At 37.2% G+C, this 15,868-nt stretch overlaps 1 protein-coding gene across 8 annotated transcripts in view; it reads left to right on the top strand.

The window, feature by feature from the left end:
* The window catches only part of RBBP8 (RB binding protein 8, endonuclease), a 379,995-nt gene extending 364,711 nt beyond the window's left edge, over positions 1-15,284 (top strand). For 7 of the 8 annotated variants that reach the window (XM_049620359.1, XM_049620355.1, XM_049620356.1 and 4 more), the window contains 5 exons: positions 306-449; positions 4,501-4,570; positions 8,868-8,964; positions 12,410-12,551; positions 14,387-15,284. In XM_049620359.1, the coding sequence (XP_049476316.1) occupies positions 306-449; positions 4,501-4,570; positions 8,868-8,964; positions 12,410-12,551; positions 14,387-14,484 (551 nt within the window). In that variant the 3' untranslated portion in view covers positions 14,485-15,284. The remainder of the gene's footprint in view (positions 1-305; positions 450-4,500; positions 4,571-8,867; positions 8,965-12,409; positions 12,552-14,386) is intronic. The other variant, XM_049620358.1, reaches the window with a different exon arrangement.
* The last annotated feature ends 584 nt before the right edge of the window (positions 15,285-15,868 follow it).

The raw sequence follows: 15,868 nt of genomic DNA, 5'->3' as shown, positions 1-15,868 counted from the left end.
GAGATCGTGACCTGGCTGAAGTCGGACGCTCAACCGACTGCGCCACCCAGGCGCCCCTAGAAAAAGTTTTTTAATGTTTGTAATGACAACAACAAAAAGCATTCTCTGCGTATGAGTAAAGGACATTTAAAGCCCTAACATAAAGTCTTTGTAAATACAGTAACTACCTAGGCTTGGGGATTTACTGTTGCCTCGTGTACATCGGAGACCAGTTTATCTTGTGGCAGTTACTATAAGTTTCATATTGGTCTACGTAGAAAGCAAAAAGCTTGCTTGTTGCCCTAAGCCAAAGCTCTTTTACATAGATGGAGAAAGAAAAATGAATGATAGCTTGGAAGATATGTTTGATCGGACAACACATGAAGAATATGAATCCTGTTTGGCAGATAGCTTTCCCCAGGCAGCAGCTGAAGAAGAGGAATTGTCGACTACCACAAAGAAACCAAACAGTAAGGCTATTTTCTTTCTAATTATGGCTTCTCAATTATACTAAGTTCAGTAAATTAAATCACCAAGCTTGATGAGGTAGGTAGGTAGGTAGGTAGGTAGGTAGGTAGGTATGAGGTATATATTAACAATTAAAATTAACAATTAAATTAACAATTAAAATTTCATATTTCTTTTTTTTAATGTTTATTTTCTGAGAGAGAGAGAGAAAGAACACAAGAAGGGGAGGGGCAGAGAGAGAGGGAGACACAGAATCTGAAGCAGGCTCCAGGTTCTGAGCTGTTAACACAAAGCCCGATGTGGGGCTCAAACCACGAGATCATGATCTAAGCTGAAGTTGGACGCTTAACTGATTGAGCCATCCAGGTGGCCCTAAAATTTCCTATTTCTTGTATAAGTTTCTTTTAGATAGTTTTCTTTTGAGATAGTTGCAGACCAATAAAAGTGTTACAAAAAATACTTCAGACGATTCCCTGTACCTTTCAGTTTCCCCTTATGTTAACATATGACCATAAAGTATTCATCAAAACTAAGAAATTGATTGAATACTATGAATTTGTTTATATAACTTACACATAATGTTTGTAAAAGTTTTGAAAAGGTTCTTTATTAAGTAATAAGTTAATCATTGTAATAGAATGGGAGGAGAAAGTTTTGCAGAAAATTCAGACTAACTTTGTTTGAATGCTTTACCTTCCCAGACAAAATAATGTAGCTACATGTATCAGTGTCTTTTTAGAATTCTTTTTTTTTTTTTTAATGTTTATTTATTTTTGAGAGAGAGAGAGACAGAGCATGAGTGGGGGAGGGGCAGAGAGAGAGAGAGAGAGAGAGAGAGAGAGACAGGGAGACACAATCTGAAGCAGGCTCCAGGCTCTGAGCTGTCAGCACAGAGCCTGACACGGGGCTCAAACTCACAGCCCACGAGATCATGACCTGAGCTGAAGTCAGATGCTTAACTGACTGAGCCATCCAGGTGCCCCTTAAAACTCTTTTTATTAGGGATGCCTGGGTGGCTTAGTCGGTTGAGTATCTGATTCCTGAATTCAGCTCAGGTCATGATTTCAGGTCATGATTTCAGGTCATGAGATCGAGCCCCGCGTTGGGCTCCATGCTAATAAGCATGGCCCCTGCTTAAGATTCTCTCTCCCTCTGCCCCTGCCCCATTCATGCTCTCACTCTCTCTCTTAAAAAAATTAAAGAAATTCTTTTCATCAGAAACAGTAGTTTATAATGTAGGATAGTAATCAAAAGAAGAATAAGTGAAACTCTTAAGCAGATAATCTGAATTGAAAGTTAGTTAAAATTCTTCCTAAATGTCTCATTTTCTTGTTGTAAGTAAAAAAGAACTTTTAGTCTAGTGCAAAGGTTATAAATGAGAACACCTTCTGCTATGGTAGTCTGTCTTGATGATGTTTTCTTTGTGCTTCCATCAGTTTTAAAAAAATACAGCCTAGGGGCGCCTGGGTGGCTCAGTCCCTTAAGCATCCCTTTGGCTCAGGTCGTGATCTCATGGTTCATGTGAGTTTGAGCCCTGCATCAGGCTGTCTGCTGTCAGCTCAGAGCCCACTTCAGATCCTCTGTACAGGCACCACCACCAACCCACGTCTCATTCACTCTCTCAAAAATAAGCAAACATTTTAGAAAAAAGAAGAAAAAAAGAAGCATATCAAGCTCTGACCTCTGGGGTTCGCACCCTTAAAAGGTCTTTCTTTCACAGATTGAAAGTTCATTTGTTTTACAAAACACAAAGTGACCGCCACAGGATCACTTGAAATGAGAGGAATCAGAATCTTTGGATCACTGCAGAATGCCCCACAGGAAGTCCATAGCATCTCTGTATCATAAAGAATTCAGAGTTGACAAAACTCTATTTTAAATGTAAATTGGATTGCATTATCTTCTCACTTTTAAAAACCTTCACTGAAAGGTATTTGGATGTCCAGTAAGCACATGTAAATGTCCTCAACATTATTGGACATGAGGGACTGAGATACCACTGCACATCCGCTGAACTGGTTTTAAAGTCTGATAATATCCAGCATTAGCAGAGGTGAAGAACAATTGGAACTCTCATACTTTGCTGGTGGGGATATAAAATCGTACTGTGGAAAAGAGTTCAGCAAGATTTTTTTTAACAGCTTTATTGAGGTTTGTCAGTTTTTTATAAAGTCATGTATACACTCGCCCTATGACCCAGCAATTCCACTGCCAGGTATATAGACAAGAAAAATGAAAACACATTCACAAAAGATTGTGTTCAGAAATGTTCATAGCATTGCTATTTGTAGTAGCTCAAAACTGGAGACAACCCAGATGTCCATCAACAGATGATTATGAATTGTGGTAAACTCATATAATGGAATACTATCTGTCAACAAAAAGGAGGGTCCTAGACTCAACAATGAATTGCCCAAACCTGTTGAGCTAAAAAAGTCCAAAAGATGGACAAGAATACATACTATGTAAATCCATTAATACAGAGTTCTAAAACAGGTATAACTAAGCTGTGGTGGTAGAAATCATCCCTCCATAGTGGGGGAGGAGAAACATCAGAGAACATTCTTGTGCTTGAGAAGCAAAGGAATAGGAGGAAACTTCCAGGGGGGATGGAAGTTCTATGTACCCCTTGATTTAAGTGGTAGTTGCACTGGAGTGTACATTTGTCAGAATTAATCCTACTATACTTAAAATCAGTGTGTTGCCTGTAATAAAGTAGATTCTTTTCAGAAGTCTTCAGTGCACTCTATTGCATTCACAACAAAATTCAAACTCCTTTTGGCCTCCAGGGCCCATCATGATCTGGTACTTGCCCACCTCTTCAATCTCATCTTTCCTAACACTTACCTTTCTTTGCTAAATCTCAACCACACTGGCCTTTTATTAGTTCTTATAACATCCCATACTTTTTCCCATCTCAAGACCTTTACCTAGAATATTCTCCACTCCTGCTTCTTGTGGCTGCTTCTTTTTATTCATCAGTTACTACTTTCCATGTCCTTCCTCAGATAAGCCTTAACTGTCTACTTAATGTCTGTTTCCCTCACCGTGGTATAAACTCCATGAGGGCAAGAGACCTGGTTTCTCTTGTTGGACATTGCATGTCCAGAACTTAGAACAATGCTTGGTAAATTTGGACTATTTGAATAGACAATAGCAGTTGGCTGTTTGGGTCCAGACAACTTGAGATTCAGGTCCATGAACTTTAGTTCTTATCTCTAATTTTCTGATAAAATTCTTTAACCTCTGTCTCCTACTTAATCTACCTCAAAGACACATTATAAAAATCAGGACTAGGGGGCACCTGGGTGGCTCAGTCGGTTGAGCGTCCGACTTCGGCTCAGGTCATGATCTCGCGGTCTGTGAGTTCGAGCCCCGCATCGGGCTCTGTGCTGGCAGCTCAGAGCCTGGAGCCTGCTTTCGATTCTGTGTCTCCCTCTCTCTCTGCCCCTCCCCTGCTCATGCTCTGTCTCTCTGTCAAAAATAAATAAACATTAAAAAAAAAAAAAAATCAGGACTAGGGCGTCTGATTGGCTCAGTTGGTGGAACATGCAGCTTTTGATCTCAGGGTCATGAGTTTGAGCACCGTGTTGGGCAAAGAGCTTACTTTAAAAAAAAAAATCAGCTGCACTAATAAGTGAAACATATGAAAAGCTGCCTTGTTATTGTGTTTGGTACCAAATGAAAATGAGCATCGAAGTAGTTCTTTTGAAGTCTAAAATACTTTTATATACAATCTACACGTGTGTACAGGTACTTGTATATATAGTTTTTAAGTCTAAGATAGTTTTATAGGTGCGTGTTTTTATCTGTAGTAATTCTGAGGTAAACAAGATAATCAGCACCTCATCATTATGCAGATGAAAAAGAAACAAAAAATTAGTTACAGAAATTTAAACAAATTGCCCAGGAGCCTAGAGAAGGAAATTCAATTAGAATGGAAGTTTTGATATAGGTTAATTTTGTTCCAAAAAAGCTATTTCTCAGTTCTGCATTCAGTTTGTGTTATAATTAAATGCTTGATTCTTTTCCTTTATGTGTGTTTGTTTACAGCTCATGGTGATAAACAAGATAAAGTCAAACAGAAAGCATTTGTGGAGCCATATTTTAAAGGTGATGAAAGGTAAGTTGGTCCTGATTAATACCAGCAATGTGACGGGAAGTACAACAGTGCTATCTTGGTCAGCGTACCTCTGAACTGTTAAGTTGTTACTTTGGTTAAAATAGAGCGCGTATTATTCATTTTATGGCCATAAAAAAGAGGGACTTAAGCATAAAAATGACAAATACTACAAATAAAGAAATTTATATCACTATTTTTTTGACAAATGGTAATAGTTATTTTCTCTCTTTTTTATAACAAATATTTTAATTCTTATTCTGTTTTCTTGTGGACTTTATTTGAACTCCAGGAATTTGTTAAATTATATGACTATTATTTAGTATGGGACTTTAGGTGACAGGCCTTAGGTGGTGCTTGAAAATTATTTCATGGGGATTTTTAAATCATGGGGCGCCTGGGTGGCGCAGTCGGTTAAGCGTCCGACTTCAGCCAGGTCACGATCTCGCGGTCCGTGAGTTCGAGCCCCGCATCAGGCTCTGGGCTGATGGCTCGGAGCCTGGAGCCTGTTTCCGATTCTTTGTCTCCCTCTCTCTCTGCCCCTCCCCTGTTCATGCTCTGTCTCTCTCTGTCCCAAAAATAAATAAAAAACGTTGAAAAAAAAAATTTTTTTTAAATCATAAAAGAAAAACTAAGCATCTTGATTTTGAACCATAATGCTACTTTGTGACTTTCATTCAAAGATGACAAATTCTGTAATTTTTAATCATGTACCATTCATTCTAGAAGTGAATTTAGGCATAATAATTCAATTCAAAAGAATTTTTATGCCTTTTTTTCTTCAAGTTATGATGTTGGCAGATTGAATCCCTCAATAAGCAAAGTATATTTTATACTTTCATTTTTTAATGGTGTTTTTTAATGTTTATTTATTTATTTTGAGAGCAAGAACAAGCACAAGCAGGGGAGGAGCAGAGAGAGAAGGAGAGAGAATCCCAGGCAGGATCTGCGCTGCCAGCGCATAACCCAACATGGGGCTCGAACTCCTGAACCGTGAGACTATGACTGAGCCAAAATCAAGAGCTGGATGCTCAACCGACTGAGCCACCCAGGCACCCCATACTTTTTTTCTTAAGTTTTGTGGTTTTTTTGTGAGTAATCTCTATACCTAATGTGGGGCTCGATCAAACTCATGACCCCAAGATTAAGAGTTGCATGCTCCTCTGACTGAGCCAGCCAGGCGCCCCTGTATTTTGATTTCTGTTGAGAATTTTAGAGATCTGACAGGCTAAGATACGTTTTTATTGATACCTGTAAGACTCTAACAGATAAGAGCTGTCGTTTTATTGCTAAATGCTGAATTCTTTTCCTTTATTTACCAGTTCTCCAAAGAAATAGTACCCTAGCATCCCAAATATGACTAGGGAGTTTTTATTTGTGGTGTCATTATGAACTCATGGATTTAAATATTTCATGTGTTTCAGTCTCTTACAATTATTTATACTCAGATTGTATTGCCACATCTTGGCCCCAGTCTCTTTGAATGAGCACTACCCCAGTCTTTCCTAGCTTGCTTGCTTCTGGTATATCATGTTCTAGGCTCTCTTCCTAGAGAACCCTGGAATCTGCCATTTTTTCAGGAGCCCTGGTTTCTTTTAGTGAAAAACAAATTTAGTCTAACCACTAGTGTTGCTCATTGCGACAGTTAGTCATTGTTTGTAGATCTTTTAGGTGGTGGACAGAATTAGGAATAAGGTTTTTGTTTCATTTTGTTTTTTAAGATAACTATACTTTTTCACACCAATAGCTCCATTTCAGGTTCAGAACTACAGGATTTTTATGTAACCTCTTCTTACATCTGTATCTACTTTCCCTTTCCTGAAAATTTCACTTTTCAGTGCTACCAACAAAATTTCTCCTTTAACTTTATTCTTTAATATTTAGAGCAGTCTCAGAATAATATAAATTATCATCAATAATATGGTTTATGAAAATGGCTTAACATGTCTTTGTGGGTTTTTTTGTTCTTAAGCTGTGTCGTGTTATCTGCCATCTTTTCATACAATATAAATTCTAAAAATGAAAAAAATATGTCTATTATAAATGTCCAGTCACCATATTTTAAAGCCATTTGGAATAATTATTTTTTGTGTAGGTATACCACCAACTCATTGTCTAGGTTTGTTTTATTTTGCTTTTGAATTTTTTAGGAATTATTTTTTCTTTTTATTTTTAATTCTTTTTTTAAGTTATGTAAATTGTGTACGCAGTATCAGACAAGGTATATTCAGATAAGTCTAGCTTCTAACATTGTCCCCTTTACCTGTTAGCTCCCTATCCCATTTGTTAAAAATTATGGTTTTCAATCCATTTTAAAAAATAAAAGTAAATATCTATACAGAAATATATTATCATTCTCTTTCCCCTTAGACAAATGGTAGAATGCTATATGTACTTTTCTCTATTCTGCTTTTGCTTTTTTCATTTAAGTTTGTATCCTAGAAATCACTCATAATAGCATATAGTGGAGGCACCTGGGTGGCTCAGTCGGTTAAGCGCCCCACTTCGGCTCAGGTCATGATCTCATGGTTCTTGAATTCATGCCCCACATCAGGATCTGTGCTGACATCTCGGAACCTGGAGCCTGCTTCGGATTCTGTGTCTCCCTCCCTCTGCCCCTTCCTGCTGACGCTCTGTCTCTCAAAAATAAAATATTAAAATGAATAAATAAAAATAGCATATAGTGATATTCTTCATTTCTTTTTTTAGTTACTTTTTTTAGTATAATAGTACTTTATTGATGATACCATAGTTGATTCCTTAGTAATGGGTATTTGGGGTGTTTACAGTTATGCTAACAGAATGCTGCATTGAATAACATTGTACATTCTCTTTTCATAATTTTGTGTGTCTTTGGGATAGACTCCTTGAAGTAGGATTGCAAAGGAAGAACTGTCATTTCAAATAAATATGAGTAGTTTTATTTATGCTGAAACCATTAGATAGCTGGAAATGCAGGAGGTGGGTGTGATGCATGGGTATGGTGAAAGTCTCAGAGTCAGCATTGTTTCTTTCCTCACAGACAATACTAGCAAACCCTGGGAAGATGGGTTGTGTTGCATGAGGGACAAGAAGCTTAGTAATCTTTTAGGTGATGCTTTAAGGTCTGCTACAGATGCCAGTCTACTAGTAGATTCCCTGCAACATTATAACACACTATAGAAGCAGAATAGACAATACTCAGAGGAGAGGATCTGATATGGCCAGAAAGTACTCTACATAAGCTTTTAAAATTCCATAAGCTGTTTGAAAGAAAGCAATTTTTATCTGTCCTTTTCATTTACAGATTGCTCTAAGGTTGAGAGTTCTTGGGTTTAAGGACCCAAAGGACCGATAACCTCATACTTTGACATAGAGGGATTAAAGCTTTCTTTTGACGGAAAGTGCTTGCCAAGTAGAGGGGCTTAGGATCAAAATACCTCAAAGTGGGTATGTTACCAACAAGTTATTTTAGAAATTAGTTTTTGTGAGTCAGACTGTTTAAGCTCACTGGGGATGCCTTTAATATAAACAAATACATGTACCATCACTTGAGGCATCATTTACCTATTTTAGAAGTTTGGACTTTTCTATATTGGGCTTTAAAACTTAAAGCAGGATACAAGTATATTAAAAAGTTCTGTGCTAAAAAAAATGTGCTTTTTCTTCCCAGAGCACTCCATACCTCATTAATACCTCAGTGGCTTTGACCTTTCCTAGGTTTCCAGTAGTTCTCAATAGGATCTGATCCATTTAAGGACAAGGGCAAATAATTGTTCCTAACATTTTGAAGAATCCAGGGTGAATGTAGGCAGCAAAATAAATTTTTGGAGAAAATGACAGATGACATGTAAACAGATGAATCTTTTTTTGAGGGGAGTAGGTTAGCCCAGAAATATAGATTCTTTAAGAAAACTGAGTTAACAGAGGTAGTTATTCTTTCTTGGTTATGTTATAGAATACCAGTTCCTGACTTTAATAATACAATATTCCTTTTTAAATTAAGTTATTTTATGTATTATTTTCAGCCAATCAGACAGATTTTCAGGCAAAAATAGGAAGTAATAGTTCTATTTTTTCAGTTAGAGAAACATATACATAAAAATACCTGACAAGTAGTAGGCACCTAATAAGTATTTAATGAAGAATGCATGAAAAAATCATTTTCTAACATACTGAATAAGCATTTCAAATAAAATGAGTGAATGTTTTGGGATTATTTCTCCTCTGGGCCTTCACCTTTGTTAATTAAGAATCTAAACCAAAGATCTTTGTAGTAACAAATGGATTAATTTTTAAATTTAATTCATTTTTCTCCCAGAGAGACTAGCTTACAAAATTTTCCTCATATTGAGGTAGTTCGGAAAAAAGAAGAGAGAAGAAAATTGCTTGGACACACATGTAAGGAATGCGAAATTGTAAGTACTAATGTAAAGACTGTCTGGCGGGTTTTTTTTTTTTTCTTTAATATGGCTTTAAGATTATAAATGAATGATTTAAAAATCATAGATAAAAATCTAGAAACCTAGTTTGAGCCAGGAATAGCAAGATAAATAATTAACGAGCATACTCGTTGTGACCTGAAAGATATAAATAGATGAAAATGAAAGCCCTCAACTTCTCTAAAATTTTCATCAAGTAAGTCTGGAGCCTAAGCCTTAGTTCTTTTTACCAGCTTAAGACATTTGTGCCATTTTTCTTTCCTGTGTTTATCTGTACTTTAATTTTTTCTCCTGGTGTTATGTTACAGCAAAGGCTCTTACATATAAACTATTTGGGGATATTTCTGATATTTTATTTTTAAAAAAAATGTTTTTACATTTATTTATATTTGAGAAACAGAGCACTAGTGGGGGAGGGGCAGAGAGAGAGAGGGAGACACAGAATCTGAAGCAGGCTCCAGCTGTCAGCACAGATCCCGACGCAGGAGTCAAACTCACGAACCGTGAGATCATGACCTGAGCCAAAGTCAGATGCCCAACTGACTGAGCCACTCAGGCACCCCTTGGTATTTTAGCAGGAAACTTTAACGTTTATTACTTACCCCAGCACTCTCAGGAAATGAGATATATTCATGTTTTTTTCTCAATAAGTGGTATGGCCATAAGCTCTTAACTTTTTCCCCAAATATTCCTTCTTAAATAAATTGTGATGAACAGGCTCTATTTCATCCTTATAGCACAAGTATGTTTTCCTCTTATACATTGTCTGTCTTGGACTATTGAAGTAGGTGGTACTAATCCTCCTGTCACCAGATATCTCTCAGGCAGGTTCTGTGTTTTCTTGAAACATGCTTCTTTAATTTCTTCCCTTGCTATCTGTTAGGTATTAGATGCCTGCCTCTAGCGATTTAGTTCCCCCTTTAAATTTTCTTTTTAACAGCTGTGGGCTAGAAAATTTGATAACCAAGCAGATTAAAGTTATATATGGATAGCTTGTAGTGCAGGTAAGGATTTGGTGAGAAATAGGCTCTAACTACCAGTGGGAGTGTAAATTGAGATCGCTATTTTGGAAAGCAGTTTGGCAATGCAAGCAAAATCTATATCATGGGTTTTCATAACACAAATTGAACATATCATGATTTCTTAACTAAAGAACATGGTCTGTACAATGCAAATCCCCAATTTTTAGTTATAACCATGACTCTTACACTGCCAGTTAGAAAAAAAGCTCTTGTGTTAGAAACACTTAATTTGCTAATTTGCTTTCCTTCTTTCAGGAATCATTGCTTGTGCTGTTATTCAGTCTCTAAAAACTATTGTCTCATACATTTAATTCCAATTTTTTTCTTGTTTAAGATAGGAGATAAATCTGTTCCCTGTTACTCTCTCATGACCAGGAGTCAAATTACCAGTCCTGTGTATTTAAATACTATCTGTATGCATACGGTTCCTAAATGTGTCCCAGTGTCTCTTCCACCTGTGGAATATGTCATACACATGTGGAGGTATTATAATCATGTCAAGTTTCAGCCTGCCGAAAGCAAACAGTTTCCACCTCTGATTCCCAAACCTCACTTGAGTCTCTTGTATGTCCATTCTTCTAGCTGCTTAAACCAAAGCTCTTATAGTAACCCTCTGTTCTTTTCTTGCATTTCTCAGTAACAGATCTATCAGCAAATCCCATCAATTCTACCTTCAAAGTGTATTCCATTTCCACCCACTTACTGTCACCACCGCTAACCCCATGGACGAAGGCACCATTTCATCTTGCCTGGACTATTGAAATAACTTCTAAGTGCTTTTTCCTTGTGTTGTTTTGTTTTAACTAGTCAACAGTCTTTAGAAGCAGTGTTAGATTCACAGCAAACTTGAGCAGAAAGTACAGAGAATTCCCATATACTTCTGTCCCCATTTTTCTTTTTTATTCTTGTCTCTTCACAATGTTTCTTTCTTTTAAAGCAAGGTAGTTTTGAGATGTTAATGATTTTATTGCCCCCAGTGGGGAAATTGCCTGGGATTAAAGGTCTTTTTTATGTCAGCACTAGGTGCTTCAGTTCCTGGCCTGTGTGCCAGAGGGGAGAGAGAATCAGGAATGTGGGGTGTCGGGGCAGGACAGGGCTGGGCCTGAGAGCATCAGCACAGGGTGGCTTGGATAGGACAGGCATCTCCTTAATTTCTGTCTTCCCAGTGTACTTTTAACACAACATTGAATGGTCTTTTTTTTTTTTCCCTAGTGATCTTTTTAGAATAAAAATTAAATCTTGTCATTTCTCTACCTGAAATGCTTAAATGTCTTCCCACCTCACAAAGAACTAGATAGGATCCAGCATTCTTATCAAGGACAGCAAACTCTGGCACCCCACTTCCTCTCTGATTTTGGTCACCACCCTCCCAGTTGCTTGCTGTGTTATAGCTACACCAGCCTACTGGTGCTTTTGTGTATGTTTGTAATTTGGTGGCAATGTTTCTGTAAGTTGATTGATAACCATGATTCTCTAAGGTCATCCCACCCCAGTGTCCAAGCTCAGGTAACAAAGGCTTGTCAGGGAGAAAGATGAAAAAGATAGTCCCCAAAATAGTTGTTTCAGAAGTACTCAGAAGCCTTTAATTTGTGTAAAAGAAAAATGTATTTACAATCTTTACTTCAGTCTTAAGTTCTAGTCCTGAGTCTGCCACTTTCAACAGATGATATCACCAGTAGAATTACCAATTTGGTTTTCAGTTTCTCAAGTATAAAGTGGGATTGGCTGGATTGTGTGATCCTGTCGTGTGTTCTATTACACTTTACACTACTGCTTTGTTTTTGAAAGACCTGTACATTTTTTACATACAAGTTTTAACCTTGTTTTCATGAAGTTCAAGTTGTTTGGGTTGCAGTTGCAAGAAATAATTATGTCTTTGATCCTAATTGAAAAATATAGTTTAAGCGGGGAAGTCCTGAAGACTGCAACATTCAAAGCTGAACTTGTATTTGTAAAAACCTAAATAAGAAAATTACTTCAAAACATACATGTTATATCCGAATAACAACTGAGAAAAGTGCCAAAGTGCAGTTTTGTTGCTGGCCTAACAAAGTTGACGTTGCACCATATAGATCGGCTACGCCACGAAGCATACTGTAAAGTTAAGCTGGCGGGTTTTGTTTTTGGTTTTGTATTATAAGACTTTATTGATGAAAAAAGCATCATATTGGTTCACATTGTGATACAAGCTCCAAGCTCCTTTTCTCATTTGTGGAGCGAACATTTCACAGACCAGCATTAGTGCTATTAGTATTAATTACTAATACTGTCTTCAGGGGGTGTTGTTACCTAGCATGCTGAATACTTTGACAGCTTTCTTAGCTTCTAGTTTATAATCAATAAGCATAATAGTCCATGTATTATTTCTAAGTGAAAAACTTACCAGTTTTTATTATCAGTATTATGCAGATATTCCAGCAGAAGAAAGAGAAAAGAAGCTGGCTTCCTGCTCAAGACACCGATTCCGCTACATTCCACCCAACACACCAGAGAATTTCTGGGAAGTTGGTTTTCCTTCCACTCAGACGTGTATGGAAAGAGGTGAGAATACAGGTTATAATATTTTGGAATTAGTTTTTTTGAAATAGTGTATATACCCAAGTCTAAACATTAGACTTTTTTCCCATGGTTTTCTTTACCTTCTGCTCAGGGGCTAGTTCTGTAACATAAAAACAAATTCCTAAGATAAAAGGCTTAACTTTAACTCTGAGTAAATGCCACTGGAATCAGCGATTGTGTATAATCACTTTAATATAGTTGTATATTCTTTATCCTGGTTTATCATTCAAATTTCAGAAAGCAAATTTCTCTTTTATCCTATCATCAAAATGACTTTTAATAAAATAATAACATTATAAAAGTTGCCAGCAAAGTATTGTTAAAAAGAGAATCTCGGGGCGCCTGGGTGGCTCAGTCAGTTAAGCGTCCGACTTTAGCTCAGGTCACAATATCGCGCTCCGTGAGTTCAAGCCCCATGTTGGGCTCTGTGCTGATAGCTTGGAGCCTGGAGCCTGCTTCAGATTCTGTGTCTCCCTCTCTCTATCCTTCCCCTACTCGTGCCCTGTCTCTCAAAACTGAATAAACATTAAAAAAAATTTTTTTTTTTAATCAGGCAACTTGAATTGTCCGAAGTTATTTTTAAAAATTACCTATAAAAAAAGAGAATCTTTTTAAAGTGACTAGTCTTGGGGCATCTGGGTGGCTCAGTCGGTTAAGCGGCTGACTTCAGCTCAGGTCATGATCTCACGGTCCGTGAGTTCGAGCCCTGCGTCGGGCTCTGTGCTGACAGCTCAGAGCCTGGAGCCTGTTTCGGATTCTGTGTCTCCCTCTCTCTGACCCTCCCCCGTTCATGCTCTGTCTCTCTCTGTCTCAAAAATAAATAAACGTTAAAAAAAAAAAAATTAAAAAAAAAAATAAAATAAAGTGACTAGTCTGAATTTTAGATTTTAAAACCTCACTTATCCAGAATGCTGGGTCTTTATAAACCACATCTGAGTGAAAAGGACCTTTGTTTGGAAGCTGTTGGAACTAATTCCTTCAAGTGTAGCATTTACATTTAATGTGATTTGAGAATGTATACAGCTTTGAAGCCCCAGATATTTAGTGGTAAGATAGTTTTTCCATAAGATGCCAAGTCTCCTGTAGCTATTACCATATTTTCACTTTCCCCATTAACAAGCCAAATTAAGTTCCTTTTGATGGATGCCACTGCCTGGTCTTCACATAAAATTAAACAATCTGGATAGAGCCTGTTATTGTGTGCCTACCATGGCCTAAGGGGGTATAGCAGAGCGCATACCGCATGACTCAAGACACTAGGAGAATTAGGTAGTTCAAGAGTACTGGGGCACAGGCACATCATCTAAAGAAGTAGCTGCTGCAGAAAGTCTTTTTGATAAGCACCTGGAATTATCATAATAGCAGACTGTTCTTGTTTAGCTATTTGTTCCCATTTGCAACCTGTAGGATGCAGACTAGGAAAGTACTTCAGAACTCTGGTTCTGGGGGTTAGACCAATCTTGGGCAAGGTCCCAGCTCTTCCCCGTCATAGCTTTGTGAACTTGAGCAAGTTCTTTAACTTCCTTGGGTCTCCATTACCTCATCTGTGAAGTAGGTATAGTGGAAGCTACTTCAAAGGGATGTGAGCATTAGCTGAGGTAATGTATATAATACGTTTGATAAATGTTTGCAGTTATTGTTAGTATCAAAGAGGAGACTGATGCTGAGTAGTGAAATCATGCATTAACATCACACAGCTAATAATCACAGGCTCATGTAAACTTAGAAGGCATTAAATAAGACAGTTTTAGTGAGTACATGCTGAAAGAGAAGCATGGTGCAAATACAGTCTTCTAAATTTGTCGTTTGTTTTTAAGGTTACATTAAGGAAGATCTTGATCCTTGTCCTCGTCCCAAAAGACGGCAGCCTTACAATGCAATGTTTTCTCCAAAAGGCAAGGAGCAGAAGACATAGATGTTGAAGCAAAAACAGGATGGAGGACAATGTTTCTTTTTAGTTATTTATAGTTAAAGTTGGGATTAAACATTGATTTTTTTTTTTGATCTTCTGTAAACTGACTTATAAATCGTTTTTCTATTGAAAGTGTTTTTAAATGGCATTTACCCACCACACAAACAACTATTTAAAATGTGGATACGCTTATGTTATATTTTCTTGCTTTTGCATCTTTAAAACAATAAGGTGTTTTCATTTTGCACTCTAACTTAAGAGTTATTTACTTTATTTGGTAATACCTAATTACAGTTTTGAAAATATGATAGTTGTAGTCTCTGATTTGTTGCCTTTTAGGTCTTTTCACTCAACCTTCCCTTGATACTTACATTCAACAGTGGCTTTGTGCTAATCATTACAAATTTTCCTTCCCTTCATCAGTTGCTCCTCTGTAGGTCATTCCAGTATCTGACATTTAAGTCTTTAAAAAAAAAAAAGGCTAAATTTTAGTAGTCCTTTTAACTTTCCAGCTTCTTTCTTTTTTTGACTTAAAAATGAGCTCCTACTCCATAGTGAATTCTTTTAGAGACTCAACCACAAGTATCAACCTTTTTTCCTTTTTCATATATTATAAATTAACACAGTCCTCTGATCTGATCATCCTATTCCAGGTCTTCACAGTCTCTTCATCATACTTTTCTAAAGTTTTCAAGCTGAATGTGTCAGGTTCTCTGCGCATGTGTTCTAGTTCAGTTGTATTTTTTTCTCTGGGTTGACTAATATTATTAACTTCCAATTTGGCAATAAAACAGATCTCTCGATTCAGCAAATTTCTGTTCCTCTAGGACCTAGTGTCTGAGTCATCAAAATGACAGACCACATCTGTGTCATCCACTGTTACTGGTGGCATTTTATCAGTGTCTTTTTTGAGTGTCTCTCTAATCCATATCTTGACAGTACTGCTCAAGCAGGAGTACATGAGACACTGAATGGAATGCCTCAATAAAATCTAACTGTGTAGATAAAACTCAGAGTTCCTAAACATCTCTGCTTAATCTCATCTTCTTCATGTGTCAAGGTTCTCATGTGAACAAGTGACATCAATTTGTGTTCTCAGAGAGAGGATCACCAAAGAAATCACATATACTGAGTACCTACTATACGTCAGACCCCTTATGTGCATGGTTTGGCTCTGAATGTGATGTGAATTTTTTTACAACCCTGTCCTAGCTTCTATTCAGCACTTGTCTTCCCTTCCCAAATGGTTTATCCTATGTTTGATTTTTGTTCTCTGCTGGCAGTGAACCAATCTCTCCAAAATAATAGCAACCATTCATTGATAACTTGCTATATGCCAGAAGCTGTGTTATGCTCTTCACATAGATTTTTCTCTTTTAATCCTCAA

This window comes from Panthera uncia, assembly GCF_023721935.1.
Source record: "Panthera uncia isolate 11264 chromosome D3 unlocalized genomic scaffold, Puncia_PCG_1.0 HiC_scaffold_8, whole genome shotgun sequence".
NCBI lineage: Eukaryota > Metazoa > Chordata > Mammalia > Carnivora > Felidae > Panthera > Panthera uncia.
This window is presented reverse-complemented; position numbering and strand designations above follow the sequence as displayed.